General features: G+C 44.1%; 2 protein-coding genes across 5 annotated transcripts in view; one reads left to right on the plus strand and one right to left on the minus strand.

The window, feature by feature from the left end:
* The first annotated feature begins 469 nt into the window (after positions 1–469).
* lrrc73 (leucine rich repeat containing 73) lies at positions 470–9,602 on the plus strand. The gene is made up of 6 exons (XM_064930804.1): positions 470–1,519; positions 1,895–2,055; positions 2,548–2,670; positions 5,158–5,258; positions 8,594–8,792; positions 9,186–9,602. Exons 1-6 carry the CDS (start codon positions 1,248–1,250, stop codon positions 9,254–9,256), a joined length of 927 nt encoding a protein of 308 aa, XP_064786876.1. The 5' UTR covers positions 470–1,247; the 3' UTR covers positions 9,257–9,602.
* Positions 9,603–13,949: 4,347 nt separating this feature from the next.
* Positions 13,950–27,555, minus strand: part of tjap1 (tight junction associated protein 1 (peripheral)) — a 77,088-nt gene continuing 63,482 nt past the window's right edge. For all 4 annotated transcript variants that reach the window (XM_064932230.1, XM_064932231.1, XM_064932227.1 and 1 more), the window contains 3 exons: positions 26,601–26,708; positions 26,259–26,342; positions 13,950–20,897 (listed from right to left, as the gene is read on the minus strand). In XM_064932230.1, the coding sequence (XP_064788302.1) occupies positions 19,413–20,897; positions 26,259–26,342; positions 26,601–26,708 (1,677 nt within the window). In that variant the 3' untranslated portion in view covers positions 13,950–19,412. The remainder of the gene's footprint in view (positions 20,898–26,258; positions 26,343–26,600; positions 26,709–27,555) is intronic.

Here is a 27,555-nt window from a genome sequence, read left to right on the forward strand (position 1 = left end):
ACAAACACAAATGCTCTCCTCGCACGCATACAAATATGTGATTCATGTGATACAGATAGCCTAAACATATCTCATAACAATGTCTTACTCATAATGAACTATTTACTATCTCATGACTTACTATCTCATAACTCTTAGTTATATTTGATTGTTTAGGTGGCGGGAACGAGCTTCCATAGTGTGTTTGACCCAGAGAACAGTGTAATTGGAAGGTTAAACTCATGAGAGTTTATTCTAGGCCTATTGATTATGATGCTTTTTTTTTTTCAAAACGTTTTTATAGGGAATAGTTATATGACAGGTATATCTATTTGGTGATCATGTTGCATTATTAATTTGAGGGGAATAAATGTAAAGGCCAAGAGCTATCTATCTATGGGTGTGGTATAGACAGGTCAGGTGATGTATTTGGGCAGGACGAGACCAGCACAGCCCCGGTCAGACCAACGCCAGCACTGCACGTGATCAATAGCAATAACCTACTCTGTACTGAGACCACAGCTATAAATATTCGCCCTCGACTTGCATGTTTTACTCCTGAAGAAACATTTGCTCAGACCAGCAATATTTCCCGAGGTTTGCAGCCACACATATTCTTTGAGGAGGCTGCACGCGCCCTTGACGACTGAGGAAAACGAGCATTAGTAAACTAATTAGAGAGCAACATGTGACAGTCAGAAAAGGACTGATTGCAAAGATGTTTCTGATGACATTGGGAAGAGGGTGTCCATAGTAACCGCTACCTGCCGCAAAAGGGGCAAACAAACGATCGCCTTTGCTCCGGTGCCAAGCTCAAAAGATGACTGGAATGCAAAACGTTTGTTCTGCATGAGGACCTTAAACTGCACGACATTAGATTTTATTGGAGCCTGGCTAATATGTATCGACGAATGTACCCATTCACGGCCTGTGTAAGAAGAATCGCTAAGGGTTTAGCGAGCTACGTAGTAGTAGGAGGTTATGTCAGCGCTTGAAACGGCGCATGGGGGTTTAGGAACGATTTAACTTCAGAACACCTACCTCGTGTGCTCTTTTCCTGTGCATAGCCTAATAAGAAATGCTCAATTAAACCAGCTACAATACAGACAGTCTTGCAAATATCGGATATCGTAAATAGCCTATTGACTTTGAAATGTAATTTAACAGCCTACCGACGTTGGATAATTGTATGCCTACAATGCATGTCCATGTCTGCTGGGCACAAACCATGAATGTAATGTAGGCCTAGTAGACAAACATTAACCAAAATGCTACCAGGTTCTATTCAAATAACGGGAGAAGCACTGTCGGGAGCTGAGATCAAGGATATTTGTGAAAGCCTGAAAGAGAACAGTGTGAGGCTTTTGTCTATCAGGGGATGTCAGCTTTCAGACCGAGACTTCGGACGGGTGTGTCGCGGAGTGACGGAGTCCCACTCACTGGCGCAACTCAACCTGAACCTCGGTGTGGTCTCCACCATCAACCGAACCAAGCATTTGGCCGATGCACTCAAGACCAACAGATCGATCCAGACCCTTTTGTAAGTAGTGGATTACAATTAATAAATTGTCTGTCTGATTGAATGATTGATTGGTCTTAGTGGTTGATAATGATACGGCTACTGTCTATTCACTTATTGTAATCAGCATGGGTCCCTCAATTTGGGATCCATTAAGAGCTGTAGCATGCTTTCGCCATGGCATCACATGGGGGACCAGACTCTAATTGCCATGAGGATGAGCCTGAACTCAAGTCTGTCAAGTTGATGCTTTATGTAGCTTGAAAGCGGTGCTCTGCATTAGGCTATATGTGTAAACATGAGTGAATGAATTGGGTGGTCTTCACTGGCACTTTCATATTGAATGATATTCTGCATTTTTTTTCCCCCTCTCCTCCCATCTCTCATATGCCACAGTCTCCACGGAAGCCCCCTCCTGGATGCAGGATTGGTCACACTTAACACTGCTCTTTCCACTCACCCTTTACTGGTCTCTCTGGACCTGGGGGACTGTATGCTGGGGGACGAGGCACTGCGGCTAATCTGTGGCATGCTGCCTCCGGACGGGGCCAAATCAGGTAGAGCCACGCAACACTGCCCTCACTTTTACTGGAGGTGTCGGACTCTGAACCTGCTTGGCCGCCTGAGGGACTGGGGCCTGGAAACAGTAGGCTAGTGTAGAGGTCCTCTCTTGTTAGTGTGTGTGTGTAGGGGAAATGGAAGCAGAGAGAGAAACACATTTTAGTATAGAAAATACAGTCCAGACAAATTGCAACTTCTATAGGCTTTATAGAGCATTCATAAAGTTGTTATTAATACCACATAATTGTGACAGAGCTATCTTTTTCCATCCTATATGTAGCATGATATTTGCTTATGAGTGATTTCTGAAGCATCTTTATAGGCCATATAAAGGGCTTTATGAAGGCATTATGTTTACAATTAGAGTCATTTGACATGATAATGGAGAAAACACACACAAGCTAGTCAGAGCCTTTAATATATGGCTACATTCGGCTCTGGCTATAGCTAGTTGGTCATTTGATGGTGATGGACTGCCTGTCCCACAGGTCTTAGGGAGCTGACTCTGAGTGCAAACCCCAGCATCACCACAAAGGGCTGGGCCCGCTTGGCCATCGCCGTGGCCCACAGCTCCCAGCTCCGAGTCCTCAACCTGGACTACAACCCCCTGGGTAAGAACCAATCATCAGGACACAAAACCAATTACTGTACTTTATATCAGTGAATTTCTTTATATGGAATCCGCTTGTATGGAATCAAGTTCTTAACATTTGAAAGGAAAATTGCACTCAACCCAAAGTGTTGCCATGAAAAATACTTAATCAATATGAACTATTGTGAACTTCAAGTGTTGGAACAACATTAATGTGTCATCATGCGTAACGGGCCCGTTTCAGAGGTGAAGAACTCTTGAGTTACCGATGATGTCTGTTTTATGGGCCAGTTGCTTCTTGCATTACCCAATAATATTTGTTATCTCCATGACAACCACCTGGCTGCTTGCACTAGAGAGAAAGAGAAATGGGGAAAGGAGGTCATCTGAAGAACATAATGTCCCAAGTTAACTTAAGTTTACATTTTAGAGGGCATAGTCCTTCTTGATACACAATTATAGGGCTATGGTCATTTTGGGTTATACCGGGTATTTAAGTATATAGGGCATAACATTTGGATTCCATTTCATCCATCTGAATTATGGAGGTCAGTGACACTCCTAATGACTGGCACATCAAAATCAATCAAATGTTATTTATTTAATGTCAAAGTGCTTTGTAGAAACCCAGCCTAAAAGCCCAAATGGAAAGCAATGCAGGTGTAGAAGCATGATGGCTAGGAAATGCATGTGCCTTTAACATAGCAAATTGTAGGGGTAGACCAGACCAGGACTCAAACCCGGGTTCAGTGACTGTCAGCCCACCACCTTAGCTTTTACGCCAAGTGATCTGAATCCCTTGACGAGGTCACTAGGTGTTGGGTTAAGGTGGTTACACTATAGCAAGTCCCTCATATGAACTGCCCCGCCAATGGCCTCACGGGCGCGTTCCCACTTCTGACACCAATGTAGTGAACACCGTGGGTAGCCCCAACTGGGACTTGTTTGGGCTCCCGAGTGGCGCAGTAGTCTAAGGCAGTGCATCTCAGTGCTAGATGAAGATGTGCATACGCCTGATGAAGGTGGAAGCCGTACACTCAGTGGTCAGTTTATTATGTACACCCATCTAGTACTGGGTCGGACCCCCCTGTATGTAGCCATGAAGGGATGCACCTGGTCAGCAACAATGTTCAGATACGCTTTGGCGTTCAAATGTTGCTCAGTTGGTATCAAGGGACCTAACGTGTGCCAGGAAACCATTCTCCACACCATTAGCCTGTACCGTTGACACCAGGCAGGATGGGGCCATGGACTCATGCAGCTTAAGCCAAATCCTGACTCTGCCATCAGCATGACGCAACAGGAACCAGGATTCGTTGGACCAGACAATGTTTTTCCACTCCTCAATTGTCCAGTGTTGGTGATTGCGTGCCCACTGGATAGGAGTTGAACCTGGTGTGGTCTTCTAATGTAATGGCCCATCCGTGACAAGGACCGACTAGTTGTGCGGTCTGAGACGCTGTCAATTCTTTTGACCCCATTTTTCTCCTCAATTTCGTGATATCCAATTGGTAGTTAGTCTTGTCCCATTGCTGCAACGCCTGTACGGAGTCAGGAGAGGTGATGGTCGAGAGCCATGCTTCCCTCCAAAACACGACCCTGCCAAGCCGCACTGCTTCTTGACGCACTGCTCGCTTAATCCGAAAGCCAGCCACACCAATGTGTCGGAGGAAACACCGTACACCTGGCAACTGAAGTCAGCCTGTGTGCGCCCGGCCCGCCACAAGGAGTCGCTAGAAAGCGATGGGGCAAGGACATCCCGGCCGACCAAACCTTCCCCTAACCTGAATGACGCTGGGCCAATTGGGTCTCCCCCGGCTGCGACACAGCCAGGGATCAAACCCGGGCCTGTAGTGATGCCTCTAACACTGCGATGCAGTGCCTTAGACCTCTGCGCCACTCGGGAGGCCTGAGATGCTGTTCTGCACACCACTGTTGTACTGCACCATTATTTGCCTGTTTGTGGGCCGCCTGTTAGTTTGCATGATTCTTACCATTCGACCGCTCTCATCAACAAGCTGTTTTCGCCCACAGGACTGGTGCTGACTAGATGGTTTTTGTTTGTCGCACCATTCTCTATAAACCCTAGACATGGTCGTGTGTGAAAAGTCCAGGAGGCAGGCCATTTCTGAGATGCTGAAACCGGCGTGTCTGGAACCCATGATCATACCGCGCTAAAAGTTGCTTAGGTCACTCGTTTTGCCCATTCTAACGTTCAATCGAACAGTAACCGAATGCCTCGACGCCTGTCTGCTTTATATAGCAAGCCACAGCCACATGACCTACTTTCTGTAGGAGCGAACCATTTTCATGAACGTGGTGTATCTAATTAACTTTATCAGCTTTATGCTGTTGGAATAAATTAATTATTTATGCAAATACTAATCTGTGTGTGTGGTCCTAATCTGTTGTTCTGAGTCAATGGCACCAATCAGCTTTATGTAATGCTCAAATGACAAACTCACCTTCTGAATTCACTCATGTTTTGGCTGTGTTGGGATTCCAGGGGACCAGATTGCTGGTATGCTAGCCGTGGCTGTGGCGTCCAGCAGAACTCTGGAGGTGTTAGATCTGGAGGGAACAGGCCTCACAAACCAGTCAGCACAGGTCTGTAGTGTCACCAACATCACCACTAGTGCATAGTCATCTGCAACACTGAGTGTGTGGAAAAACATTACAAAGAAAGTGGAAGAAATCTGATGAATACTGAACAAAAATATAAACGCAACATGTAAAGTATAAGCTTATTTCTCTCAAATGTTGCGCACAAATGTATTTACGTTGCGGTTGGTGAGCGTTTCTCCTTTACCAAGGTAATCTATCCAACTGACAGGTGTGCCATTATCAAGACGCTGATGAAACAGCATGATCATTACACAGGTGCACCTTGTGCTGGGGTCAATAAAAGGCCACTAAAATGTGCAGTTTTGTCACACAATGCTACAGATGTCTCAAGTTGAGGTTGCGTGCAATTGGCATGCTGACTGCAGGAATGTCCACCAGAGCTATTGCCAGATAATTGAATGCTCATTTCTCTACTATAAGCCATCTCCAATGTCAATTTAGAGAATTTGGCAGTATGTCCAACCTGCCTCACAACCGTAGACTGTGTAACCATGCCAGCCCAGGACCTCCACATCCGGCTTCTTCACCTGCGGGATTGTCAGAGACCAGCCACCCGGACAGTTTATGAAACTGATGAGTAGTATTTCTGTCTGTAATAAAGGCCTTTTGTTTGGAAAATCTCATTCTGATTGGCTGGGCCTATGTCGTCCCAGGCCCACCCATAGCTGCACCCCTGCCCAGTCATGTAAAATCATTAGGGCCTAATGGATTTTTCAATTCATTGATTTCCATATATGAACTGTAACTCAGTAAAAAAAAAATATTTTTGTTCAGCATAGTTTCATTATGATTTATAGCTTCCACCCCTGAAATGAAACATTTTAGTCATTTAGCAGACACTCTTATCCAGCGCGGCTTGCAGGAGTAATTAGGGGTCAGTGGCATGCTCAAAGGCACAGACAGATGTTTCAGCTAGTCGGATAGGGGATTTGAACCAGGGACCTTTCGGTTACTGGCCCAACACTCTTATCCGCTAGGCTACCTGTCGCCTTGTCACGTGAAAATGTGTATTTCATATCATTGGAAAAGACACCCCATTCTCATGGATTTGCACCAAGTGAGCAGTTCGGATTTGTCACTTCAAGCCCAAATATCATGTTTGACTAAAACGATGACTTGACCTAAATCGTTGTGCAACATCATGGGTAAGCTCTGGCCATCGTCTTTCAGCTCGAAAAAGGATTTCTACTGGTGTGGCCATTTAACTTCCATGCCTCTTCTCAAAATGTGGTGCCCATTTCCAGCATTACAAATGCCAATCATCAATTGAAAAATAACTCATTTATTTCCATTCATGTTATGGAGGTAGCTTTTCACATCCCTTATGGTTCCATTATATTTAATGAGCTTTAATGTGAATGTAACATTGTTCTTTTTCAATCCCACCTATTCTGTAGATTGTAAATGGATTTTTATAGTTATATCCACTAGGTGGGGCTGCTGTATATCAAATCTCCCAATTTAGCTGTCATCGTAGCAAAGCCCTGTTCCTCTCATGGGCTAATTTCAAAGTCCGTCTGCTTTCTTAGGAGACGAAGGGGCTTTCATGTGCATTTCATGCATATGAGTGTGGAACAACAAGGGTGGGAGTGCTGAACAGAGCCTCGGGCTAGCATACCAAAGTCACCGTCTGGTGGCTGCGAGGCCTCCTCAGTCTTTGATCAAAGTAAACTTCATCTAGACAGGCAGCTCCTTCTTAGTCTCCCTCCCACACTCACTGGTATTGACCCATAACCCTGAGTCTAATTTGCTGTGAAGATGTGCTTACTACACTCAGACACTCTTTTCTCACAAACACTTCGCCAGCTTTGGCCTGGCAAGTGCAAATGAAAAGTGCTCAAGGCTTATGGACAATTTATCAATTTCAACAGACTTTCAATTCATTTTCTAGCTACTGTGTCTCTCTCCTCTCTAAAGCTAGCTGATTTATAAAGAGACAAGCCTTGACATGCAATTCACACTAAGAAGAAACGTCACTGCTTTTGAGACGAGTACTATAAATCAGGACAAATCGGAGCAAACAAAAGTACACGTTGACATTGAAGTGATTTGTTACATGCCGAAGTAATTCAAGATGAACAAACCACATACACTGAGCAAAAATAATTTCAAAGATTTTACTGAGTTACAGTTTATATAAGGACATGTAAAGAAATTCATTTGGCCCTAATCTATGGATTTTACATGGGAATGCAGATATTCATCTGTTGGTCACAGATCCCTTTAAAAAAAAGTAGGGGGCATGGATCAGAAAACCAGTCAGTATCTGGTGTGACCACCACTTTCTTCATGCAGCGAAGCACATCTTATTTGCATAGTTGATCAGGCTGTGGAATGTTGTCCCACTCCTCTTCATTGGCTGTGTGAAGTTGCTGGTTATTCGCGGGAACTGGACCACGCTGTCGTACGCATCGATCCAGAACATCCCAAACATGCTCAATGGGTGATATGTGTGGTGAGTATGCAGGCCATGGAATAACTGGGACATTTTCAGCTTCCAGGAATTGTGTACAGATCATTGCAACATGGAGCCGTGCATTATTATGCTGTAACTTGAGGTGATGGCGGCGGATGAATGGCATGGCAATGGGCCTCAGGGTCTCGTCATGGTATCTCTGTGTATTCAAATTGCAAACAATAAAATGTAATTGTGTTCGTTGTCTGTAGCTTATAGCTGCCAATACCATAACCCTACCACCACCATGGGGTACTTGTTGACATCAGCAAACCGCTCACCCACACGACGCCATACATGTGGTCTGAAGTTGCGAGCCCGGTTGGACGTACTGCGAAATTCTCTTAAACGACGTTGGAGGATTATGGTAGAGAAATGTACATTTCAGTTCTCTGGCAACCGCTCTGGTGGACATTTCTGTTATCAGCATGCCAATTGCACACTCAACTTTAAAACTTCTTTGGTGTTGTGTGACAACTGCCCATTTTAGTGGCCTTTTGTCCCCAGCACAAGGTGCACCTGTATAATGATCATGCTGTTTAATCCGCTTCTTGATGTGCCACATCTGTCAGGTGGATGGATTAACGCTCACAAACAGTGACGTAAACACATTTGTGCACAACATTTGAGAGAAATAAGCTGCTTGTACGTACGGAACACTTCTGGGGTCTTATTTCAGCTGACGGAAATTGTGACTAACACTTTACATGTTGCATTTTTATATTTTTGTTTAGTGTAAATTCACAACCTGGAATACAAAATCCCCACTGGCATGCAGAACTCTACCTACCAAGTCCTCTTATCAACCCCTACTGCAGCCTATCGGTGCTTCATGACAGTCTCCCCTCCCCTGTGCCCTCAGGTATTCCTGGACGTGGTGGAGAACTACCCCACCTGTCTGCGCATGCTGGTCCTGGCTGAGAACGCCATCAACCCCGAGCTGCAGCAGCAGATCTCAGACCTGCTCTCCGAGGGAGAGGAGGAGGACGACAAAGAGAGCGAGGCCCGATGCAGCGCTAGCATCCCCACCAGGGAGAAAACCACCTGGGTCCCCCACAGTAGTAAGGGCTGACCTGGCCAACCAAAACGCTCTCCTTCACTGTCCTTTCTTAGTCATAGTCTAGACAGTTCCACTGGGGTGTTCTGTTCTGGAGTATTGCAGATTCAAAATAAATAATTTTCTATAAGCTGCTATAAACCCGAAACGTCGGTATAAGTGATGACCTAAAATAAATAACCCTACAAACTAACTAACCCATTTGCTTAAGAATGAGGCCTGTTCCCATTTCTGGAGTGCTTTAGAGTAGACTGGTAGTGAGATCTGTTTGTGCTTTGGCCAACTTTTTCCATTGTCTTTCCGTATAAGGCTGAAGCACCCTACAGATGAGGCGACCAGACTCGCTGTGGAGTTATAGAAGTCCTAAACCCGTTTCCGTTGTCTCTGCCCCTTGCAGACTCCCACCCCCAGAGGGTCCTGCTGACGTCAGGTCTAGGCGAGAGCCTACTAGCAGAGACTGAGATGTGATTCCACAGCCTTCCTACCTTTTTTTTATACCTCTTTTCCTTTTGCTAGTCTGCACATAATTGTGTTAAAGATCACCTAGTAGCCTGCAACCAATTACACTTTTTGCATGACCTGTAGCACTTTTACATAACACAATACATTTTGGAGCAGGCACAAAATCCTTAAAACCCACACCAAGTGACTTATAGGCAATAGTGAATTATTTATTTTAAACATGCACAGTCTATTTATAGTTCTGATTTTGAAGGTTATGTAACCAATACAAGTCTGTATGCTCTGATATGATAGATCGACTATATATGATTGTTGTGGCGGTCTGATGTCAGAATAAATCTGTTTACATCTTCTTAAAGACGTTTGGGTTCTCGTGTTTCCTGATTGGAATAGCCTACTTAATGAAATTCTTGTACAATAGCTAACCGAACACGGGTTTCCTTTGATCTGAAATGGACTTCTCTCCACTAATGCTTCATATGAACATTATTTTGAAATGGTAGTACTAGCCCTAGTAACAGGACGTTCCTGGGGTCAGCACTTAAACGTCACATACAACATGATTTGAATTGAATGTAACGAGCATGTGGTAATTCAGTATCACACTATGACAATGCAACAGAGTTGTTTCATCATCCCTGTATACAGTGAGCCCTACCCCCACCACCAGTCAAAGCTGATTACTATGGAGGAAACGCTTTATCCCCATCAAATCCCCTTGTTTGAGCCCTTGGTGCCTAAATTAATTTCTAACTGGCCTATATCCATCCATGTTATGACATTCTATTGAACATTTTTTTGCAAGCCTCCACAGCAATACATTTTAAACACCTCCAGTGTGCTTAGGGATGTTATGGACAGAGTACTAACCTCAATATTATCCATATTGTGATATTCTATAGGACATTCTTTCTAACCTCGTCTTAACGCCTCTTTCTTTGATGTTGTGGATTGAGGGTACAACAAGCCAACATTAAAAGGCACAAAGTCTTAGGCACAGAATGAAAAATAGAGAGCAGGAATTACTTTCAATGCCCATTCCGGAAAAGCACATTCTCATGTACTGTAAGCATAAACCAATCACTTGTACAATTCACATTCAGTTTCGCTGGTAATCAGTTAAGGAGACCATAATCTTATTTTTCACTGATCTGAGTAATCCAGTGAGGTAGGTTTCTGATGTTGGGGTGCATAAATGAAAACAGACATTCACTGTGTTAACCCCTTTCAGTGCTCCATTCTCATAGGACAGCTAAATAATGAATGGAACCAGGGATGGATATCACGATCAATCTCCCGAGTTGCTAAGTGACAGGGACAACAGAAGCCTGTTTTTCCAGTGTATCTCCTCCTGTTACACTTGAACCCCTTGCTGGATATATGCTTTGAGGGCCCAACACCTAGTGGCATGATACAATAGTTTAGGGCAGTAATTAATGTTAATCACAGTGGGGAGAACAAGTATTTGATAACCTGCAATATCGTCAGTGTTTCCTACTTAAAGCATGTAGAGGTCTGCAATTTTTTATCATAGGTACACTTCAACTGTGAGAGACGGAATCTAAAACAAAAATCCAGAAAATCATTGTATGATTAAGTAATTCATTTGCATTTTATTGCATGACAAGTATTTGATACATCAGAAAAGCAGAACTTAATATTTGGTACAGAAACCTTTGTTTGCAATTAGAGATCATACGTTTCCTGTAGTTCTTGACCAGGTTTGCACACACTGCAGCAGGGATTTTGGCCCACTCCTCTATACAGACCTTCTCCAGATCCTTCATGGTTCGGGGCTGTCGCTGGGCAATACAGACATTAAGCTCCCTCCAAAGATTTTCTATTGGTTTCAGGTCTGGAGACTGGCTAGGCCACTCCAGGACCTTAAGATGCTTCTTACGGAGCCACTCCTTAGTTGCCCTGGCTGTGTGTTTTGGGTCGTTGTCATGCTGGAAGACCTAGCCACTACACATCTTCAATGCTCTTACTGAGGGAAGGAGGTTGTTGGCCAAGATCTCACGATACATGGCCCCATCCAGCCTCCCCTCAATACGGTGCAGTTGTCCTGTCCCCTTTGCAGAAAAGCATCCCCAAAGAATGATGTTTCCACCTCCATGCTTCACGGTTGGGATGGTGTTCTTGGGGTTGTACTCATCCTTCTTCCTCCAAACACGGCGAGTGGAGTTTAGACCAAAGAGCTATATTTTTGTCTCATCAGACCACATGACCTTCTCCCATTCCTCCTTTGGATCATCCAGATGGTCATTGGCAAACTTCAGACGGGCCTGGACATGCGCTGGCTTGAGCAGGGGGACCTTGCGTGCCCTACAGGATTTTAATCCATGACGGTGTAGTGTGTTACTAATGGTTTTCTTTGAGACTGTGGTCCCAGCTCTCTTCAGGTCATTGACCAGGTCCTGCCGTGTAGTTCTGGGCTGATCCCTCACCTTCCTCATAATCATTGATGCCCCACGAGGTGAGATCTTGCATGGAGACCCAGACCGAGGGTGATTGACAGTCATCTTGAACTTCTTCCATTTTCTAATAATTGCGCCAACAGTTGTTGCCTTCTCACCAAGCTGCTTGCCTATTGTCTTGTAGCCCATCGCAGCCTTGTGCAGGTCTACAATGTTATCCCTGATGTCCTTACACAGCTGTCTGGTCATTGGCCATTGTGGAGAGGTTGGAGTCTGTTTGAGTGTGTCGACAGGTGTCTTTTATACAGGTAACGGGTGCAGTTAATACAGGTAATGAGTGGAGAACAGGAGGGCTTCTTAAAGAAAAAAACGAACAGGTCTGTGAGCCAGAATTCTTACTGGTTGGTAGGTGATCAAATACTTATGTCATGCAATAAAATGTAAATTAATTACTTAAAAATCTGATTTTCTGGATTTTTTTTAGATTCCGTCTCTGAGTTGAAGTGTACCTATGATAAAAATTAGACCTCTACATGTTTTGTAAGTAGGGAAACCTGCAAAATCGGCAGTGTATCAAATACTTGTTCTCCCCACTGTATATCATTGTGACGGCAACTGTAAGTAGGCTACTTACACTTTCCATAAGCAGATTGCTGACCCTGTTGCAGTCGTCATTGGATGCCACAGAGAACGGAACGCCCACAGGGAGGCAGGCTGGTTCACTGCTGGACCATGCCAAACGAACGCTGCATTGCTGGCAATGATAACATCTCGTCTGCTATGCAATCCGATGACGTAGAGAATCTCTAATGCCGGCATGTAATTCAATTAGGATTTATTTATTTATTTTTTTAAATCGCCGTCCCCTTTCTCTCAGGCAATGAAGGCATTTCAGCCATAAATCTAATTTGAGCTGCTTCAGGATCTTCTTTGGATGGAGCTCCAATTTCCTAGGTTTTACTATTGTGAGAACATTGGATGGTGTGATTTTGAAAAGGAATTGTGCATACCTCATATACAAGGTCATGAAAAAGTCCCTTTTGTATAGTCTTTTTAATGATTGACCATTTTGTTTAGTGTCCACCAAATGAATACATTAAATCATTCACAAATGTATAACAGGAGGGTAAAGTAATTAGGCTTTTCTGTTTGTATTATTATCAAGGAAAACTTCACCTTGAGCTGGACTAACATTTTAAAAGTGATCCTTAACTGCAAGTCCAGGATGAGTCATATCAGTAGGGGGAACCCTTAGTTGAGAGCTACTGTTCTAATCTTCCAAGGTAAATGTGTCAATGTTTAAAACGGAGCTGAACTTCCTGATTTCAGCTCGTTCATTAAGAAATGCAGCTTGTTTGACATCAAATGGACCAACAAATTACACCATGTAAAATGGGACACTATTTTAATGTTGCACATATTTTAGTAGTCTCATTAAATACAAAATATTAAGTGTATGAATTTCTACAATTTATAGTTAGTTTGAAGTCGTTGAAGTTTGGAGCTATAGGTGGGTTGGTTGTTTAGCAACAAAGCCAACGCATGTGCAACTTTGGGGCAAAACAGACAGGGTTGGCTTAGATGGTTGACAATATGTAAACAAATACATGTGCACAATGAGGACTTCTCATACATCGTTGCAGTTGTTGGTTGGCTAGCTCGCAAATGTTAACCATATTGGAGTTGACGTGACAAAACACCAACTACATGGTATCAAGAACAAGATTTAAAACGAGCCACCTACGATTCCCCACATTGCAGCTTCTTTTGATTGTTGCTGGCCATCTCGTCACAACACACAGACTTCTGCCCCATTGAAGCGTGCGCATCATTTTTTACGTTGTCAGCTAACCAGTCTACGGACATTTTAAAGGATTGGCCCATGGACATTGTGTAATTTACTGATGGTCCCTTATCTAGCCCCATAGGGACATCAAATGTCAAACCAAATTGACCACTGTCCTGACGATAGGGTTGCGAGCAGCTGCACTGCAGCTTGTGTTGTGTGCAGGATTGAAATCAATCCAAGAAACTGTTTCAGTACCCTTCATTCACTGAAATACTATTTTTCTCGCAAACCTCTGTTTTGGACTAGACTAACATCGATTATCTTATTGTCAATTTAGTCACTAGAATAAATGTTTGACTCAGATGCCATATAGGCCGTTTTCAAAACAAGACGTTTCTTTTTCGGGGCAGTCGCTCTTTAACCTCTTAAAAGGAACAAACCAAGTAAAAATATTGGAGGTAAAATAAAGATGGCTACATAACCAGACCACAAATTAAGTTTAAAATATTTAATTTGTTTTAAAATATACATCAGTTAAATTCAGAAAGAAATGAGTTCAGTTTTAACAGTCTTTTGTATAATTCTGTCCAAGTAATTTTTTTGAAAAAAACAACAAAAAAAACAATCACATGATACATATGACCATGGAAGCATACACTTACATACAAATCAAAAGGAAATCTACAAAGCTATGAATGAACAGACACTGCATCAGGAGAGCGATAATATGCAACCAAATAACTCAACGGAGCACACTTTTCTTAGTATGAGAAAATAATCTGACACTCAACTCCATGCAAGACTGCTAGACAGGGTTTGGTTTGGGACCGACAGGTACCAGACGGCAGTGTGTCCCCTAGAATCAAATGATCGGTATAACAGTATTGTTCCCCAATAAGCACAATCACACCGTATATTTTAAATGGCAACCTCCTGCCAAATAAAAGTCCTGAATTAGGCATGTGAGAGTATTTAACTTGTATTTCATTCATGTCAAAGGGATCATTTGACAACTGAACACCATAAAAAGGAGACGTGAATAATAAACAGCAATGGATGCATACACTGATGTGACAAGACAGCATCTTTATTAGTATTCATGAACCATCTCATTGCAAAAACACCGCCCTTGGGCAGGGACTGGCTTTGTCACCTGGCAGAAATGAATGCTGAGCGAGAGAGAGCACAAATGCAACTTCCAAGCTCAGAATGTATGATTACACTATAAAACCCTGCTTCTGTATTCATATGTAGAGCCGGGGTTTTCTAATTGCATAATGTAATACTTCACGCTCCAGTTAGTCAAATATCAATATTTCCAATAAACCCTTGGCACTGTGTAAATATTGTATTGGAGACAACTGTGACTGGCTGTTTAAGTCATGCTCTGACTAAAACCTACACCTTCAAATTAACTGTGAGCTACCGGTTAACGGTCACCGTCACAGAGGGATTATCAGTGTGTTTATTCCACCGCATCAGAGACAGTGACGAAGCGGACATTTTTCAACATTTCAGACTAAATTTTAAAAAGCTCCACATGACTGGAGCATCCCGGGAAGGTGACCTTGGATCAAAGAAGCGATGTGTCGGGCAGAGATGTGTTCAATTATATTCTTGAAAGAGGAGTCATTAAAGTTGCAGGAGACCAGATGTAAAGGCCTATTTATAATGCCGAGTAAATTAGAGCCCCGCACATTTTATCCTCTTTCTCTCCCCCCATTTCGATTTTTGTATTTGCACAAAACCTTGTCTACAGCACATCTGATGAGCCCATTAAATATTAAAAATGTACATTTCCAGTTTCAAGACCATGACAGACTACCATTCCTCCTTTCTCTTTTTGAAGTATTAGAGACCTATTTCTGAGTGTAATAAAACATGAATAATTTAGCGAAGGGTTGTTACAACTATTAATTACGGGCTATTAACAGCACATCTAGACATCATGGAAAGACCAATAAGCAGACTAAGCAAAAATAAAATAGCTAAAATAAAAATTAAATGTTTAAGGCTGTAAATAGGTGGAGTGAGGTGGATTTCTGAGCCCTCAGTCCCACGTCGTGGCCCGTCACACAACACAATGGAGTTGAATTATTCAGGGCTCAGGAGTGAAAGCTTCCAACATATTGGATACAGTATGGGGAGAGCCTTTTATACCGGCATATGGGGACTCATCTCACTCAGGAGGGAATAGAGCTCTCAAATATGACCCCAGTGACCGGCAGCGGCACAGTACTAAACAGAACAATGTTTCCATTTCCTTGATATGTCTTGTACTTCTTGGTCTAAGAACAGAGATTTTAGGGGGGACTGAAACCCACATCTACCAGGTACAGGGCAGGCTCAAGAGACATCAAGGAGGAACATATATATTTTTCTCCAGGTGGTTTCTGTGTTCCAGCATGCACTGCCTGCCAATGGACTTGAAATGATATTACACCGTCATCAGCCCATAGAGGGTGGCATGAACATGTAATACCAGACGGATTAGAGTCTGACACCATGTGGACACGAGCATGTCTGAGGGTTGAGAAACACCGCACCAGTCGTGCAACTGTATCCTGGATTACTGCCTTATAACGAATGCAACTGCAGAGCTCCCACTGTGAGCGGTCAATCTAGGACCAATAAAACAGCAGGACTGTATGGTAGACTTGATAACCACACAATCAAAGAGCTGTTAGGAAGGGCTACAACCCCCCCCCCCTCCCCCATCAGTAAATCATCCTTATGTACTAAGGTTACATAGTTGAGTGTCTGATGCTGAACAAATGGAATTAAAATTAACACAAATTCATCATGGCTGAATGCATAACACTTAGTCAATTGAATATAATGGACCAAATGAAAAAAAAAAAAAAAAAATCAATTCATAAAAATCACAAAAATAATAATCTCTTGATGAATGAATAAATATTCCCGATCCATATAAAAGGCATGTGGATGAAAAAGTAACTACAGTGAAAATAAACGTTACATACTGCAAGCCATTTATCAGATCCAGGTACAGGTATGACATCCTCTGTGAACCCCCACAATGGAGACTGACACCAAATCAGAATACTATCCTGGTTAGTTGTCAACGGTACAATTACCCAAATCTCATCATCAACCAGCTGTCATACCATACAGACCTTTTGCCTTTGATTATTCCTGGTCCCTTAGATGGTCTGGACACATGTACTGTAGCTGTATGAGATACAAATACGATACCCACAGAAGTGGTACACAATGAGAATTGAAGGCATAATCAAGGAGAATTACTCTCACCCAGGGCCCAATGATTACTTGAAAAACACATCCACAAAAAAATGCCTGGAGATGGATGGCTTGGTTCTTCCCCAAAAATACTGACTCCATTTTTCATGCCATATGAGTCTTCCATTGTAATACCCCATGTACAGTAGAGTTACCAATAGTACTACCGGCCTGTTTGTTTCTTGAAATGAAAATACAGTGATGACAAGAATCAAATGTCAGAACAAAAGTGAAATGATCTTCAATTATAGAGCCAATGTTATATCTCCGTATCTAGTTCTGGAAATAATATTTACACACAACAATGACATAAGTTGCCCTCTGAACACAGAGCTTCGGGTTATAGGGGTGTAACGGTTCACCAAACCCAAGGTTTGGTACGTATTGCCGTTTTGGGGGTCATGGTTCGGTTTTACAGTGGGGAAATGAAATCAATTGTTGTTTATTTAAGAAAATACAAAGTGCTGTTATTCCTGATTCCATTTGTGATCATGAATCATAATACCTGATGAGAGCACAATCAGGAATATCACTTTGTATTTTCTTAAATGAAAACACACGATTACTCATCAACACTAAAATAAAGTGCAATATGCATGTAAAATCAATACGTAAACATGGCTCAGACATTGTATAGGCCTATGCTATAAGGTTTTCTTACAAGGAGAAAAACATGAACACTTGTGTGACTCATAAAGGGGGCCTGTCTGTAGCACGCTACTTGTCATTTGCCACTCCAGGGTAATGTGATGGGCTGTCACTTAATAAGTAGCACTCTGTCGCCCTGGAGGCCCATCAATCTGTAGTAAGCGCAACACAGGGTGGGATTGGCCAATTCATTGACAACTTCGGTGTTTAGCTTGCTTATATAGAGCGGGTACTAACTACCCGTTGGCTGAAATGGGTACGAGAGGGCGAAGATCGTAATGTTGCTCGAGCACTTTCACCAGGTGCTGAAACCCCTAATTTTCTCAACCAATGAAAATGGGCGCATATCCGCGGCTATAAACATACCCATCGCTCTTGTAGTTTCTTTGGCCGGTCAGAATCAGCTGTAAAGGGTTCCTTGAATGTAGAGGGGAGACGAAGTTGTTCTTTTTTGGTGTTTCCGTCTTGCTCCGGTGGTAGGAATACTGGGGTGATGTTGGCCTAAATGTGTCAACATGTTTGAGATGTTGGCAGCTGCATAGGCTCTTCTCGTTGAGCAGCGGCAACATATTCTCCCTGTCCATCGCTGTTGTAATCTACTAGGAAGCAAACATTTTCCAAAACTGGAGATTTAAATGATGGAGAATCCTCCTGGTTTATCGGCCACATCACTCGCCATACGGAACTAGTTCCCGGCTGCGCCTCACAAAAGGACGGTTTGAAATGCACAAATTATGATAAGAATTTTGATTGCAATTTTGAGATATTTATTTAATTTTTTAAATGTATGTATTCATTTGGGTACACAGTGCGGATCGAACCTAGGTCCCCGTACAAACCGGTTCAGTACAAATACGTGTACCGTTACACCACTAGTAGGTTACTCTAGCTCAGAGAACACAAATACATTGACTGTTCTAGATTATCATTGTCATAATATCTCTATAAATAGTTGAGTTAACACCTCTGGCATAAAATGGTCGCTTAAAAAAAAAAAGGCCAAAATGTAAATTATTTGAATGAAGTAGTGATTGAAGAAATAATAAAAGTGAACAAAATTAAATTAACAAAAATCTATGAATACTGTATTTTTGTTATCTAGAAAATAAACTTTAGAGTGAGACCTAGAATTTCTGGAATCAAGGGTGACCTTCCTAGTTGTTGTGTGGTGGACCAATTTCAGAGAGGAGAGCCCTTAAGAGTGGGTGCTCAACAAACCAGTGCACAATGCAGGAAATTCAGAGGGGGATCTGAACAGAACATTTCTAGGCATTGGGGGGGGGGGGGGTTACAAACCCCCTCAGACAGAGAGGGATAGGCACAGAGTCTGTGTGGGGGTCCAGTCCACAATCCACCCCAGACAACAGCATGCACTTGCAAGTGCTCATCCTCTCCCCCATTCATCGATGGAGGAAAAGTTCACATGTCATCAGATGCCTGCATGACGTAACATTTCTCTAGGGAGGGGGAACACAAATTCAGGGCAAAAGAGAAAACAGGAGGGAGAAGGCAACGACTCCATCCACATTGTCTGTTTTCCAGTCCTGCATATCACCGATCATCTCAAATGATGAGCTGAATCGTAGCTCCATCTCGGCTGTTCCATGAAAACACACTGGCTGGATGTTTACACACAGGAAATGACACGGTATGGCTATATCCTGGAGTCGCCCTTCTCCTCCGGCAACAGTTCGGAGTGTTTGAGAGACAGAAAAAACGAACCTCCTGTAGGACCCTTTGTTCTGCTACTGGAGAGGTTTGCAGCTCACAGTGGCAAGAGAAGAAACGCTATGAACTTTGCCATTCAACTGGCAGGCAGGCATTGCACAGATCTCCAAAGAATCAGTTCTTGAATGTAGTTATTAGAGAATGTGCATATTTCCTGACTAAACTCATGAGAGACAGCAGCGCGGACAAAGGTAGGACCAACACGTAGGTATGTTGGTCGACTCGAATCATCCTTCCTTGCTGGTAAGATAGAGAGCCCGCAGAGAAGAGTTAGTCTGTCAGACGACATATGAAGTGAGAGGAAAAAGTCCCCTAGGTCTCAGTCCAGCAGGTTACCATGCTCCTGTGCCCGAGTCAGGCTGTCTTTGCGGTGCAAGTGGTGTACTCCCATCCTCTTTGGGCTCTTCAGGGGTCGGCCGGAAGTGGAGGAGTTGCCGGGGAGGGGAGGGGTGTTCTCTGTGTAGTCCTCTAGCCCTGCCAGGACCCTGGGTACTATGACAGGGAAGTCCTGGGGCAGGATGTCTCTCTCCTCTGCAGAGCTGCCTACAGACCCAGTCTCCTCCACAAACTCATTCCTCTTGGCCTCCGCCAGGCTGGTCTCCACAGTGATGGCCGTTGACACGGTGTCGCCACTGGCGTCGTCTTGGTCGTTGTCCAGGGCCATCAGCAGCTGCTCGCTCTCCTCTGTGGAGAAGTCTGCTCCGTAATGTCCCCTCCTGTTGCGGAGGTCAGCCATGCTGCTGGTGTCAGTGTCCAGGCTGGACTCTCGGCTAGCTGTCCAGCTGCGAGTGGAGGACCCCTCCTCCCCGTCCGAGTAGGCTCCCCGTAGTGCCCCCTTGTGGGATCCCCCGCCACCTGGCTTGCAGGTCCGGGTCCTCTCCAGGTCCTTGACTGTCTCGCTGCTGAAGGAGGTGCGGTTGACCAGGGTGCCCTCAGAGGATGGTGCCATCTTCTCCACAAACATGCGCTGCCAGTTGGCCAGCAGGTCCTCCTCAGAGCTGCCTGAGCTGGCGAAGGCGCTGGGGGGCTGAGGGGGGCTGCTGAAGGGGCTGGACTGACTGGAAATGGGGTCTGCTGTGTCCAGCTGAGTAGGTGTGCGGCAGGGGTCACGCTGTCTCCCTCCCCCTGAGGAGGAGGAAGCCCCAGAGCGCCAGCCCCCGTCCGACACAGCGGGGCTGTTGGGCACAGTGCGCTGGCGCTCGTTCTCCTCGTCATTTTGCACCAGGCTGAGGGAGATGGCCTGGCGCGTTGCGTAGGTGCAGTTGGGCAGGGGGCTGTTCTTGGGGATCTTCACCTTGTCGTCCGAGGAGAACTCGATCACCTTGCGGCCGGGGTAGAGGGGATGGGGCGGAGGGGGGGCTGGGTAGGGGTTGAGCTTCTCAAAGGCCCCACCACCCTCCTCTCCTGGCTGGCCGTCTGCTGACAGGCTGCTCTGGCTCCGACACATTCCGTTCTGCTGGAGGAGCTCATGTGCCTGGTTGCTTTGGGCTGAGACTCTGCTGCTGTGGCGGGGACCCCCATTCTCTCGACCCCCTCTTCCTGCCTCGGCCTGGGGCCCCGTCATGTCCACATGCACAAACACGTCCTCTGCCTGGGGTCGGCCTGCGCTGCTGCTGGACTGGGCAGAGTTGAGCACCAGAGGCTCAGGCTTCTCCAGTACACGGGCGATGACGGAGGTGGGCACCACGTCGGCAGGCGTCAGGCTCATGGTGTCGGAGTCCTGGCCCTGGGCCCCCTGGGAACTCTTATCCGGCAGACTGGCCTTCATGTGCTTGTTCACCATGTCCTGCAGCTCATAGGGCAGCTGGAAGACAGAGGAGACACAAACATAAAACGTGACATGTTCCACAGACAGGCAAAAATCAAAAAGTTAAGGGCTATTTTAAACTAGAGTCCCGTGGTACACTAAAAGTACTACATATTACAGATGTAACTTGTATAAACAACATGGCACCAAATAATGAGAACTCCTCCCAACTGCAGTACCTCCCAATTCCCTCCATTAAGTGGAACGACTTTAAAAACCTGCATCTCACAAGGGCTGACAAATGTTTCCCGACTTGCGCTGTAAAAGCAGCTGGTGAAGCCACTAAGAGCTCGCAGTGGGACTATTTACAACCTCATGTCAAATGCAATGAGCCTTAAAACTTTACCTCGTAACCGAGTAGCTAAAACGTAGCACTCGTAATCGCTCCTATGCAGGGACTTTGTGCTCCGATCCAAATTAGAAAGCGGCACATCTCAGTGGGATACGAGTGGAGTCAGTATTGTCAATAGTTCCAGATTATTTATCAAAGAGCTGCTATGATCCTGTAGTGGATTAGCCTCCCTGTGTAAAAGCAGTGAGTGACACTAACACATGGCAGCCAGATCAGACACGACACTGGGCTGGCTGTCTGATGCCGAATATGTGAATGGAAGAGAACACAGGGATCTATCTGGTGGGTTGCCTTCAGAGAGGACTATCTCAACCTCAATCAGCGCTGTGAAGGAGACTGTCTCCTGCTGCCTTTCTTCCCTGGCAACCAAATGTCTCCTTGTCCCCGACTCCCCATTCACAGGAAACGAATAGCAGAAAGAATGAGAAGAAAAAAAATCTCTCACCTCTAATGAGATAACTGAAGGGTGGCAAGAAAGAAAGAGAAAGTGAGTAGAGAGAGTAAAGGGGGAAAAAAGGCAGGCATCTAGGGCCCTTCTATCACAGTAATACTGGGTGTGAAGAGGCAGGGCAGAGATATTGATTTGTGGAAAATGGGCAGAGAAGAGGTGATTCCACAGCACCCACACTGCCTGATGCCCTAACGATCCTGGTGAGCAACGATCGGACAGACCGCCCTCCTCCCGTTCACTTCCTCTGGTCAGCCGGGCGGGATCAATTAAACAGCACAGGGCTGCCAGGATGACCCCTGAATTTTATATGACATACCCCTGACCTCTGGGCCAATTACATATAGAGAGCTAACAGGCTCCCTAGAGTCATAGGTCATAACCAATGATGTATATATACACTAGATGACTGACTGACAAGGAGTGCTGTGTTGAAGCCACTGCGCCTCCATCTTGGCACTCACATTTGTAAAAAAATAAATAAAAACATTTTGGAAGGTATAGAAATGCATTTATTAATGTCTACATTTGTTTTTTCCAAGTTTATTCTAATGGACACATTAATGCATACTTTCAAATGTTATAGTATGAGCTAAACATATACAGTGCATTCGGAAAGTATTCAGACCCCTCTACGTTTTCCACATTTTGTTACGTTACAGCCTTATTCTAAAATGGATGAAATTGGGTTTTTTCCTCATCAATCCAAACACAATTCCCCAAAATGACAAAGCAAAAAAAGTTCTGAAATAAAACTTTTAAAATACTTAAGATGTCAAATTTACTTAAGTTTCAGATCCTTTACTCAGTACTTTTGTTGATGGGGAGCGTCACTTCAGTTATTTTCAGTTCTCTCCAGAGATGTTCGATCAGGTTAAAGTCCGGGCTCAAGGACATTGAGACTTGTCCCGAAGCCACTCCTGCATTGTCTTGGTTGTGTGCTTAGTGTCGTTGTCCTGTTGGAAGGTGAACCTTTGCCCCATTCTGAGGTCCTGAGCGCTCTGGAGCAGGTTTTCATCAAGGATCTCTGTACTTTTCTCGGTTCATCTTATCCTCGATCCTGACTAGTCTCCCAGTCCCTGCCGCTGAAAAACATCCCCCACAGCACGATGCTGGTTTTTGCTCTGACATGCCATGTCAACTGTGGAACCTTATATAGACAGGTGTGTGCCTTTCCAAATCATGTCCAATTAATTGAATTTTCCACAGGTGGACTCCAATCAATTTGTAGAAACATCAAGGATGATCAATGGAAACAGGATATACCTGAGGTCAATTTCAAGTCTAATAGAAAAGGGTCTGAATACTATGTAAATAAGGTCTGTTTTTTAAATTTGTAATAAATGTGCACAAATTAAAAACCTGTTTTCACTGTCATTATTGGGTATAGTGTGTAGATTGATGAGGATTTTTTTATTTATTTTTTACTTAATCAATTTTCTAATAAGGCTGTAATGTAACAATGTGGAAAAAGTAAAGGTGTCCGAATGCACTGTATGTAAAAAAAGATGATCCTAAAAGTATACTTTTATCAAAGGTTCTAATGTTAATATCCCAACTACAACAACAAATACATATGTTTGTCCTTTAAACATTTAGTTGATGTACGTTAATTCTTATGCTGTTCCTTCTGGGGCGTGACAATATGGCCAACCGGTGGCTTCAAAGCCTCATTGGCCAATACATAATATCAGCAATCCAAGGTTTATATACAGTACCAGTCAAACGTTAGGAAACACCTACTCATTCCAGGGTTTTTCTTTATTTTTTAAAACTAATTTCTACATTGTAGATTAATAGTGAAGACATCAAAACTATGAAATAACACATATGGAATCATATAGTAACCAAAAGTGTGTTAAACAAATCAAAATATATTTTAAATTCTTCAAAGTAGCCACCCTTTGCCTTGATGACTACTTTGATTTGTTTAACTCTTTTTGGTTTTGATGTCTTCACTATTATTCTACAATGTAGAAAATAGTTTTTTTTTAAATAATGAAAAACCCTGGAATGAGTAGGTGTTTCCAAACGTTTGACTGGTACTGTACATCACTGGTCATGACGAGCTAACAAGCAGCTATGGATCACGTCCATGTGCACACAAAGGTACTGTGTTTTAGAGCCTCAACTAAAGACACGCAATAGCTGTAGCAAAAAGTGTTACATTATTCAGTGAGTTAGAGACCTTTTCAGGGACCATTCTTTCCTATAGAACACTGGCTGTATTATTACAGGCACTGCAGGCAATCACCGTGACGGAAATCTGCACGGGCCTATTGATGGCCACAGTCATGGTCATTTTACACACTTTTGTATTAACTGCTTGTGCGCTGAAAATGTTATCAATTAGCATAAATGCATCAATAGAGGGCCAGTTTGAGGCAAAGTGGGCATACTATATATGGCATGATGCCTGGGCAGACAAAAGCGGAGCTTTCTCATGGAACAATTACATGTGCAGCAGTGTGAATTGGTGCACAGACAGCCAATCCACTCTAGCGAGTAGCCTCAGGACTGGGCAACTTCTGCAATGCTGTATAATTGACTTGTTTCCTTAGGCAATCTTCAGAATTCATTCAATCTCCCACAGATGGCTGCTGCCTGCCAGATAAGATGATTTGTATACACAGCTTCGTTTTAGACCACCTCCCAGGGAGCAGCGCATCTGGACACAGGATGACTCAATGCTGTCTGTCTCTTTCTGCCCTCCTGTCTGTCTGCTTGCCTGTCCTTGTCCATTCTGCAGGATCTTTTCCCAGGAGGACGCCGTAACCATGGTTATCCATGTTGCCCTTTTGGTGTGCTTTTATCTGCTGGTGTCATGCTTCCTCTCCCCCTTTCCGATTCTCTCCTAATGGATGATGACTGTCAAGGGGAAGTTTCCTAATGGTTAATGCTTTGATTTTCAAAAACGTGTCCTTGTCTTCCAAGGCACTTTACTTGTTTTGTGAAAAAGAGTTTGCTGCAACAATTAGACTTGTACTGGGTCTACCGACTGAGGTCTAAGAACTACCAAGTTCTGCTCACTAGTTTCTTATCTAAGTCCTAAGTAGCTTAGTTGGTCAGAGGGTGATGCTGGAAACACCAAGATATTTGAAATTCCAAGAAGCTTCAAATGTATGCACTCATTGTACCTCAAGTCGTGTGTGTGGGGCATCTGCTATGTGGCATATAAATACGCAAGCTCAGGGGGGGAAATTGCTGGCTCACTAAGGGAAGTCCATACAATCAACAAGTGTTTGAACAGGCTGCACAACGTGGATGCCTTTGACTACTTGAGCAGTTTAAAGAAGATCATGTGAAATGTGTGTTTAAGTACTAAAGTTGCCTTTGGCAAGGAACCACCAGGTAAGCAAAACGCTCATGACAAATATAGGAGAGCATAAAATAGTTCCCCTCAAAGTATAAATAAGCTGATCACAACACAAGGGAATACATTGAGGCATGAGAACAGATCTGCAGTTTGAGGCAGGTTGTTAGGTTCCACAGCAGTAATCCTGGCTGCCACACATCCTGTAATGAATTATGGCAGGACTGGGAGATATATTTCTGCTCAGATGAATTATACTTCTCCTAAAAATAGCCCTGGCTCCTGGCTGCCTGTCACGGCCCTGCGGCGACAACCTGGCTGGCGCATCGGTAGTAATAGTCCTCCGGAGACCAGAGTATCAGGAATTAAGACGGCACTGTAGATGAATAAACTAACTGAAGGTGTTCGAGCCGGCAGGTAGCCCTGTGCATCAATGGACTGGAGAAAAGACCCTAAAGTCACTAAGCCTCACCTCCAAACACGGTCTCTCATTTGATAAGGGACTGGATTGTTAAAAGCACAGGTAGGGTTGGACTTTGGCACTAAAAGGGAAGCTGCTCATACTAAATGTATTTATTCAAGAGTCTCCGGGAGTGAAATAAGAATCTAATGGATTGTACACCTGAGAAAAACATTTCATCTAAGAGAAATTCATAGCACAACACTTTGAAATGGATTTGTTTATTCATACTGACTTCAAGTCCTTCGTTAGCTGATGTGCTGATTACCCAGCAGTATGTGGTTTAATAGCTCTGATGAAAGCCAGTGTTGAACTCGGTGGCTCTTGATTTAGTGGAGAGACATCACTGATCACATTATGGGCCAGAACCCAGAGGTGAGAAGAGCGACTGAGGTGCTTCAAGTTGTCTTTGGTCAATGGCAGGTCCAAACTAAGAAAGTATTTCTGGTACTGTATATCGTCCACCTCATAGAGTTGATTGTGTGTGTGACCAAAGGCCAGGAGCTGTGATAAAGCGGCCAGGCAAACCTCTGCTTTTTTTTTTTACCCTCCCCCTCTTTCTACTCTCTTTGTTTCTCTCTTTGCCTAGTCCTCTCTGACGCCAGGGTCAGACAAAAGTCCCCCAGGCGACCGCTCTCTCCCCCTCTTTCTCTCTCCCATGTCCAAGAGTGTCACTGCGGAGGGCAAAACAAAGATCTAACAATGCCACCATGACAAGCGGAAGGCGTTATATATACACATATGAGATGTAATCATTCACGTCATACGATCAGAGCTGTACTTACATCTGCAAACTTGTGGTTCCTGAAATGGGACTTATTGCACTTCAAAAGCTGCACGGCCAAATTGCAATCTTGCCGATAGCGCTCCTGTCGGGGAGAAGAATAGAACAAGGGGTGAAAGGGTAGGGGTATGGAGAGAGAAAAGGATAACATTTTTGTTTTAAGTTAGAGGTATACTGGAAACATCCATTTCTCACAAAGCACTTTTTTTTTCTGAGAACGGTGGTTGAACTGTTCAAGGTCTCAATCTTACCCCCCCCCCACCCCCACACACACTGTGGTTCTATACATCTAACTTCATATTTGGTATGAGATAACTCAGAGGGACAGTGTGACAACACCCACGTTCAACTCCTCCAGCTTGTCGATGGTGTTCTTGGCATCCAGGAGTTTGTTGGTGAGCTCCACTATCTCCTGGTCCGTGGTCTTCTTGTCTCTCTCCACCTTACGGAGCTGCAGACGGATAATGGTGGTGGGATGCAGAACATTAGAAAAGCAGCGTCATGCATCACTGGCGGAGGGATAACCATAGCCAGCACTAGCTGCAGGACTCCATGTTTAAGTAAGCACACATGGGGATTTCCTCATTGATTACAGCTAATGCCAGTCTCCTCCTCAGCGCAGCGGTGTGTTGAGAGAGAGAGAAACCCCCCAAAAAAGTACAGCCGCAGAAAATGTCATAAAAACCTGATTGATGGCACATTATGAAGGGACAAAGTGGGAGCTCTGGGTCTGAGTCTGTGCCGAGTCACCCTAATAATACGGTTACTCCAACTCTCGCACTCACGCCATACGTTTGGGGAATACAATAACCTGGAACTGCAGTCAAACAGCTGGGCAGGTGACACGCTGTTGTATCGTTAAGAGAGCCAGTGAATGGCTTCCGTTAACATCTAGCTATGCGAGTCACACTAACAGGACAGATAGGTTTTGCAAAAATCCATAATAGGCAACAATTGATCAAATACTCCGTAGCTTCAGCACTAATATTAACTGATGCGTCATTATAGAAATCAGGATTAAGGGGATTTCAGAGGTACCACAGGAATAGCTTGTGGTGCTGATTGGCTATGGGGAGTGTTTTTTAAGTAACCATGACTTCGCCAACAAATTGGGATTGCTACAGTAGGGACCTCACACTATACGTGCGAAATTTCTCAAGTTTTAACAGGGGGGGGAAAGAAAACAAGTAGTTTCTCTGGGCTTCAGTACGTTCTCTCACAGAAAACAATCCCTAAACCGCTGAGCTGGAGAACTTCCAGACCAATTAATTGTGTGCGCGGATCCAGATGCTGTGACT

The sequence above is a fragment of the Oncorhynchus masou genome, chromosome 23 (assembly GCF_036934945.1).
Source record: "Oncorhynchus masou masou isolate Uvic2021 chromosome 23, UVic_Omas_1.1, whole genome shotgun sequence".
In the NCBI taxonomy this organism is placed as follows: domain Eukaryota; kingdom Metazoa; phylum Chordata; class Actinopteri; order Salmoniformes; family Salmonidae; genus Oncorhynchus; species Oncorhynchus masou.